Source organism: Mesoplodon densirostris, chromosome 19 (assembly GCF_025265405.1).
Source record: "Mesoplodon densirostris isolate mMesDen1 chromosome 19, mMesDen1 primary haplotype, whole genome shotgun sequence".
Lineage (NCBI taxonomy): Eukaryota > Metazoa > Chordata > Mammalia > Artiodactyla > Ziphiidae > Mesoplodon > Mesoplodon densirostris.
In genome coordinates, this window is record NC_082679.1 from 32,270,835 (window position 1) to 32,278,851 (window position 8,017).

The 8,017-nt window shown below is 46.5% G+C and overlaps 1 protein-coding gene and 1 long non-coding RNA gene across 3 annotated transcripts in view; one reads left to right on the forward strand and one right to left on the reverse strand.

Annotated features, from left to right (window-relative positions):
* Positions 1-4,399, reverse strand: part of BRD7 (bromodomain containing 7) — a 39,054-nt gene extending 34,655 nt beyond the window's left edge. For both annotated transcript variants that reach the window (XM_060084199.1, XM_060084198.1), the window contains exons 1-2: positions 4,085-4,399; positions 3,462-3,670 (exon numbers count right to left, since the gene is read on the reverse strand). In XM_060084199.1, the coding sequence (XP_059940182.1) occupies positions 3,462-3,670; positions 4,085-4,133 (258 nt within the window). In that variant the 5' untranslated portion in view covers positions 4,134-4,399. The remainder of the gene's footprint in view (positions 1-3,461; positions 3,671-4,084) is intronic.
* A 143-nt stretch (positions 4,400-4,542) lies between these two features.
* Positions 4,543-7,458, forward strand: LOC132480739 (uncharacterized). The gene is made up of 2 exons (XR_009530685.1): positions 4,543-4,878; positions 6,763-7,458. It is a non-coding gene; the product is annotated as an uncharacterized LOC132480739 (long non-coding RNA).
* Positions 7,459-8,017: the final 559 nt, after the last annotated feature.

The following is an 8,017-nucleotide window of genomic DNA, read 5'->3' on the forward strand; positions in this document are numbered from 1 at the left end:
ATACAAATAGATTACAAACGCTCGATAGATAACTAAATGATGCTTTTAACACAAAAGGAAGAGACCAAATAAAATGAAGAACTTGAGGAGAAATAAGAGACAGTGCAAGGAGCAAAAAAAAAAAAAAAAAATTAAAAGAAAAATATCAAAAAAACTCATCAATTAATATTTCAGAGAAATAAAAGATCCTGCATGTAAAAACAAGAACAGGATGTTATTAAAACAAGAACAGGGCCTCCCTGGTGGCGCAAGTGGTTGAGAGTCCACCTGCCGATGCAGGGGATACGGGTTCGTGCCCCGGTCTGGGAGGATCCCATGTGCCGCGGAGCGGCTGGGCCCGTGAGCCATGGCCGCTGAGCCTGCGCGTCCGGAGCCTGCGCGTCCGGAGCCTGTGCTCCGCAACGGGGGAGGCCACAACAGTGAGAGGCCCGCATACCGCAAAAAAAAAAAAAAAAAAAAAAAAAAAACAAGAACAGTTAGAAAACATGAAAAAGTTCTTGGAAGTTCAAAATACAAGGTCTGAAATAAAATTCAAGAGCAGAGCCAGAAGACAAAATTTAGGAACACTCTGTGAAGGAAGAACACAAATAACAAAGAGGAAAAAGAGGAGAAAAAAACATAAGAAAATTAGAGAATCAGTCCAGAAGTCCAACATCTAAATGGCAGGGGTTCTAGAAAGAGAGAAGAGAGAGAACGGAGGGAAGGAAACTATCACAGAAATACTTCAAGCAAACATCTCAGACCTGAAGGCAAGAATACCCATTGTGCAACAGACCACTGAAGATAAAGGGGAAGATTCTAAACATTTTGAGAGAGCACATACTGGTCATGTACAAAGGACTAAGAATCAGAAGGCAACAGACTTCTCAATAACAAATCTAGAAGTCAGAAAACAACACGCCATGCTTTCAAAATTCTGGGAGAAAATACTTTCCAGTTTGGAGTTCCATGCTGAGTCAAACCATCAATCTACATGAGGAGAGTATATGGGAGTAGAATAAAGATTTTCAAACATGTAAGAAACTTATAAAAATCTACCTCCTATGAATGCTTTCTTAGGAAGTTCGTAGAGTTAAGACTCCAGCAGAACAAAGGAGTAAATCAAGAAGTCATGGGATCCAGAAAGAACGCAAAGGAGGCCTAGAGAACAACTAGTCCAGATGAGAGCACGAGGGGATAGAGGGCTGCAGGATGGATGTCCCCAAAAAGGGGACGTGTCTGACCACGTGAAGAACAGAAATCAGATGGGCTTTACAAATCTGTTAGAAGTTTGGGAAGAATCAGTACATGATAACTAAACAAATGAAAGCAAGTAATTAACTGGTCAGGATCAGATCTGTATTTGTATATTCCACGTGTCTCCAGTGAACAATAATTAGAAATAAACACTGAATACTGAGCTGTATCTACACTGGGAGAATGCAGGAAGGGAAACTGGGGGCGTGGAGCAATATAAGGATGCTAATTTAAATTCTCATCTTCTGCAACATGATGTCAGTCAAAGATGTACACATAAATCAGTAAAGAGCAATATAAACCTACATTTAGAAATGGAGATAAACATCCAAAGAAAAAAAAAGTTTGGGAAGTAAAACTCCAGGATGGAGCAGGACACCGCTTTTACGTTAAAAGCCTTGTAGTACTCTTGACATTTTTTTTAATATAATTTTTTTTCAATTGGAGTATAACTGCTTTACAATGCTGTGTTAGTTTCTGCTGTACAACAAAGTGACTCAGCTATATGTATACATATATCTCCTCCCTCTTGGTCCTCCCTTCCCCTCCCCCCCTATCTAGGTCATCACAGCACCGAAGTGAGCTCCCTGTGCTATACCGCAGGTTCCCACTAGGTATCTATTTCACACGTGGTAGTGTATTTATGTCAAACCTACTCATGAATTACCTTACTCCTAACAGTAAATAATTTTTAAAAAACGAAACAAAACTGGTTACCTCTGAAGAGGAAGACTAAATGAAGTACCTGAGTGAGCAAAACATTTTTCCCTTCCATTTTGTTCACTTCTGTATTACTTGAATTTCTTTAAAAAAAGAAAAAATCATAGGCATATATGGCTTTTATAGTTTAGGGAAAAAAACATTAGACAGTTCTATATATTGTCACCATCTAGACAAAGGCAATAAACACTGGGGCAGAAAGGCATATAATTAAGAAATTCCAAACAGAGAATCTCTAAGATTTAGTGACTTACCCATGTGTTTAATCACATGGACTAGAACATTTCTCTCGTAGATATAAATATAAAAAAATTATAAAACTAAACCTACAGAAATCTAGCTTCAAGATCCAGTAACTGATTCAACAAGTCACTTCGTGACAGGTTAAATTTGGGAAGTGCAGAAGGAATCTAGGACAATTCCAGGTATGTATGTGCTCATCCTTGGAAGGAAAGTGAATTATTATTACTATTTAAATGAAGATGGCAGCTACTTTCTTTTTCACTTTCCATTAGCTGCAAGTGGTTAAGAAAACGCTTTTTTTTTTTTTTTTTTTTTTTTTTTGCGGTATGCGGGCCTCTCACTGTTGTGGCCTCCCCCGTTGCGGAGCACAGGCTCCGGACGCGCAGGCTCCGGACGCACAGGCTCAGCGGCCATGGCTCACGGGCCCAGCCGCTCCGCGGCATATGGGATCCTCCCAGACCGGGGCACGAACCCGCATCCCCTGCATCGGCAGGCGGACTCTCAACCACTTGCGCCACCAGGGAGGCCCCAAGAAAACGCTTCTTTTTATCACTGCTGTCATATCCCTTAAAGGTCTCTGATCAAATGATCTCATCAATAGACTCAAACTTTGTTCTAAAATATGAAAGTTGTTCATTATGTATTTGGCATTGTAGTATTTATTTCAGAACAAAACATGAATCCCAATAGATCCCATTTACTTTTTTTTTTTTTTGGCGGTACGCGGGCCTCTCACTGCTGTGGCCTCTCCCGTTGCGGAGCACAGGCTCCGGACGCGCAGGCTCAGCGGCCATGGCTCACGGGCCCAGCCGCTCCGCGGCACGTGGGATCTTCCCGGACCGGGGCACGAGCCAGTGTCCCCTGCATCGGCAGGCGGACTCTCAACCACTGCGCCACCAGGGAAGCCCCCCATTTACATTTGAAATGACTATTTTTCACAAACCTTCAACACTGAGGCTTTCTTGAGCATGACTTTTACCTTTCCTAGATGGTACGAAGCAGCTCCTGAAAATCAGGACCTAGCTGCTCAGTCACCCGATGTGTGAGTACAACTAAGAGTATAACTAAAGAAAGAGTTGTTGAAACTCACAGATGATTCATGTTTCTATTCTGCCCTGCTCCTGCTCAAGGCAAGTCCGATTTTACAAGCGTTTCAGCATCTCACTAGACACAAAGAAAATAAAGCAAGGTTGACAGCAGGAGGCGGCAACCCTCAGAAACTGGTACCACCTGCAAAGCTGAAGCAACGCAACGACCTTTACCTTTATTCGTCTCCGTTTTCTCCCCTTTTCCTCCCCTGGAACCTGCTTCTCTCCTTTCTTTCTCTTTTTCCGCTTTCGGTCCTTGTGTTTGTCATGATCGTTTTTGTCTTCTAAGAGGCTGGAGTCGTGCCCGGAGCTGCCCGTGGAGAGCTCGGTGACTTCGTTCCCTCCCACTTTGAGGACCAGCTTCAAGGGCTTCTCTACATACTCTTAAATGAAAGGAAAGGGCTTCAATTAAAGAAGGCCCTCGCGGGGCAGTATCCACAACGAAGAGTGACCGCTGGACGGGAGAGAAGGAGGCGCACAGGCCGAGGCGGCCCTGGGCACGCAGTGGGCGCCCCACGAAGCACCTGTTGAATGACGGGCCGCCTCATACCTCTCAACAAGAGGCCCGCTCGGGCCGGGGGTCCCGGGCTCGAATGCCGCCCTCGCCTGGGGTCTGCGCGCCTCAGACGGGCCCGCGCGCCCTTCGCGGGTCCGGTCCTGCCTGCGGGAGGTGTGGCCCCCGGCCCGCCTCGGATGCTCGAGGGTAGTCTCGAAGGCACGAAAACCCCACTAAGCCGCCGCGGGCTCGCCACCCTCCACCGCGGGCTCGCCGCCCCCCACCGCGGCCCACTCCTTACCCTCGTAGAGGTGTTTGTCCGACTTGTGCTTCTTGTGCTTCTTGCCCATGTCCGACCGGGCCCCGGTGCCCGCCCCCCGCGCCAGGCCCAGGCCGTGCGGCGCCGCTTCCGGTCCGGGCCAGGCGAGCGGAGGGCGGGAGCGGGGCCCACGAGACCCCGCGCCTCGAGGCAGGGGTACGGCGTGCGCCGAAAGGCGCAAGGTCTCTCACGAAGAGACCCAGCAGCGCCCGAGCGCGCGAGACCCAGCCGGAGCCCGAGAGCGGCTGCGGGTCGGCGAGCGGCCGGCGGAGGCGGGAGAGAGGGCCTGCCGCGCGCGCAGAGAGCGGCCGGCTGCGCGTGGCGGCCCCTGGCGGCTGGAGGTGGCCCTGCAGCCTGCGGCCCGGGGGCGGAGTCCGGCCCGGGGGCGGGGCCAGGGAGGGATCCACCATTCTGAAACTCTTTTTTCTCCGTCACTCTACCTTCCTTCCTCTTCATCTCTCTCTCTTCCTTCCCTCCCTTGATGCCTTCCCTCCCTCCCTCCTCCTCGCCCCCTCCTTCCTTTCTTCCTTTTTCTTTTCATCACCCTTCCTCCTTTCCTGAATCCTCCCTTTTATCTCACTTTCCCTAGCTTCTATCTTCCCTTTAACAGTATTTGTTGAACCCTGTGCTGGATGCCAGATCCAGCAAATCCAGCACCTTGGTAATTGAAGGATTGTAACTTAAAAAACAACAACAACAGAAAACTGATGATATGTAAAGGCCTCCAATACCTTAATTAAAACAACATCAACAAAGTATGGAGCAGAGTGTATTTGGTAAGATGCATTTATGGAAATAAATGTTGTCATCTGGATTAAAAGGCTGTGATGGATACACAAGAACTGTTAACAGTGGTTATCTCAGGTGAATAGGACTGGAGGTGGAGTGGATTGGTTTAGTTTTATGCTTCTCTGTATGGTTTGAAAAATTTCTTATGTGCATGTTTAATTTTTTTGAAAAGAAAGAAACTTTAGAAATTAGATTGAAAAAATGATGAAAATATATCTGGATCCACACCAAGTGGGGTCCAGACTAACACTATTGCTCTGTAGATGGATGTCCACTCCTCAATCCTGTTTTAAGCCCTTCTTCTCATTCACTTTTATCCTTAGATGCTGAGCCTTACTGGTGAGATGAATTATTCACATTTTTGCTCACTGGCATTTACCTAAATAAAATGTTAAGGTGTGTTTAAGATAGCACATCCAGGGATTATGGCTGCAGGGAAACAAAATGATGTTGATATTTTTCTACATGACAACCTTGTAAGGTAGGAAGGGCAGAAATATTCTTATTCCCATTTTACAGATGAGGAAATGGATACCCAGAAAAATTAAGTTGCCAGTTAGTGGTAGAGCCAGGCTTCAAATCCAGGTTTTCTGAATCTTGTGTGAACTTGATGAAGGAGATCTTGATTGTTTCTACCTTTAGAGTTACAATGCCCTGTTTGGTTTCAGATAGACCTATAACCACAGCTTGCTCTCAAGAAAGGAGCTGACATTAGTCATTTATACTTGAGTAGGAGTTTGGACCTCTGGATTACTTCTCCCAGGAAGATCTGTAGCTTTAACTTGAACTGCAGTGGTGAAATGGTAGACTTGTAATTCAGAGCCCTATGGTTGGATAATGACAGAAATCCAGTTTGAATTATTTCAAGTAAATAAAGAGATGTATTGGGTCACACGTCCAGGAAGGACAGGAGTAAAGGTCGCCTGAAGAAAGATGGGAACCAGGGATTTGATGCTGTGACGTCTCTCTCTCTTTCTTTGTCTCATCCCTTGGGCTCCATTTTTTTGGGCTCCATTTTTTTTCCCCTACATGGCTGAAAACACTGTTACCAGCAGCTGTATCCTGACCAATTGGGAAACGGGTCTCTTTCTTCCCTATCAGCTTCACCCAGGAAAAAATTTCAGGGGAGGGCTCTGACTGGCTTGGCTTGGGTCACATGTTTTATAGGCAAGGGAATGGGAGATTGATCCAGCTTGGATACCAAGTGATCCAGCTTGGATACCAAGTCCACCCCTATGGCCAAGAGGAGTTAAGAATCTATGACTGGCAGTCCCCACCAGACCCCAGTGATTAGTCAGTGAAGATGAGGTTCCTTTAGAGGAAGGGAGCTGCTTTTTCACAAAGGCTAAGAGTTTGTGTCTGTTAGCTCCCTGTAACACGCCTCTCTGGCATCTGTGAGGTGGATGTCAGAGTGGAGCAAGAGAGGTGTTGGCGAAGGGAACCTCTGTTCCTCTGAAATCAAGCCACCAAAGCCCCCTAAGTGTAGAGCAAAGCTTGGTTTCAGCTTTTCAGCTACTGGCTATAACTGTTTTTGCTTTAAGGAGAACTGCTATGCCAGCTCCCCCTATGGGTCTGGCCGCCACTGTGAAGTGGGTCTGGCCTCACTCCAGGCTGAACCTGTGAGTTTTCCTGCCTTCTCCTCATCACCCAGTATGCTCCCCCAGGGCAGGGTTTGGTCTGGGGAGCACAGGACCTTTGTGTCCATAGCACCCAGCACAGTGACCACTACTCTGCAAAGGCCCCTCAGAACTAGCTCACTCTGTGTGTGTGTGTGTGTGTGTCTTCCCTCTGAGCACCCTGTGATGGAGGGAAAGGGTCCAGTTAGCTCATTTACATTAGGGAGTTAATAATTTCCCTCCTTTCCTCAACAGAGATCTTACCTAGGTCCCAAAGTATTCACAGCAGTGAAAAGTGAGTAAGAACCTGAAGCAGAGAACACTTCACAGAAAAAAGTTCCTGGGAGATAGAAACCTCAACTCATCTACTTTTTTATTCCCAGCCCAAGGATACTGCCTGGCACCTAAGAGGCACCAGAAAATTCTAGTTGAAATGAACATTTTAGAGTCAGGCAGAGTCTAAAATGACCCTTAAAGATTCCTGCCTCCTGGTGTCACTTCCTCCAGTTGACCGTGGACTGGCCTAGAGACTTACTTCTGACCACAGAATATGGCAAAAGTGATGAGATGTCACTTCTGTGATTTGGTTCCAGAAGATTGTGACTTCCGTCTTGTTAGCCAACTCTATTGTCTTCTTGGCTTGCCTGCTTCAGTGAAGCAAGCTGCCCTTTTGGATAGGCTCACGTGCAAGGAATGGAGGGCCGCCTCTAACCAACACCCCGCAAGAGCTGAGGCTGTCAGTCCAGCAGCCCTTGAGACATTGGTCCTGCCAACAACCACCTGAGCTTCAAAGTGAATCCTTCCTCAGTGGAGCATTCAGATGAGACCTCAGCCCTGGCTCACACCTTGACTACAGACTTGGAGAGACCCCAAAGCAGAAGACCCAGGGAAACTATGCTCAGACTCATGACCCACAGGAACTGTAAGATAATAAATGTATGTTTACTTAAAGCACCAAGTCTTAGTGTAATTTGTTATATGGTATTTGTATAAAAAGTTGATACAAATAAGCTTTCTGAGCCTATTACATATGTCAATAAAAAGGACTGAAATGACAGAAACTGAGCAATTGCCTGTGCAGGGGACTTGGCTGGAGTGTTGCCCATGCTGCCATCCCCTTTTATCCTCTTCTAGGTGGGTGAGAAAAGCGCTCTTATCCCTGTCCCACAGGTGAGGAAACTGAGGCCTGGAGAAGTCAGGTGGTTTATGCAAGGTCACACAGCTTGCCTGTCTGGGATCTGAATCCTTGTCTGCCTACCTCCAAACCCCACATTCTAACCATTAGGTCACACTGCTCTTCAAAAAGAGGGTCAGATAATCTCCAAAGTCCCTTCCTGCATGTCTGGAGTAGCGTTAGATGAAAACAAATTCCAGAAGAAGATGCATATACTTACATAAACGTGTAGAAATGGATGTTTGTGCCTTGAAAAGGATCAGAAGGCAAGTTGAAGAATGGAAATAGTTTTACTGTTATGGAACAAGGGGTAGTTGACCAATAAAAGATGACTGC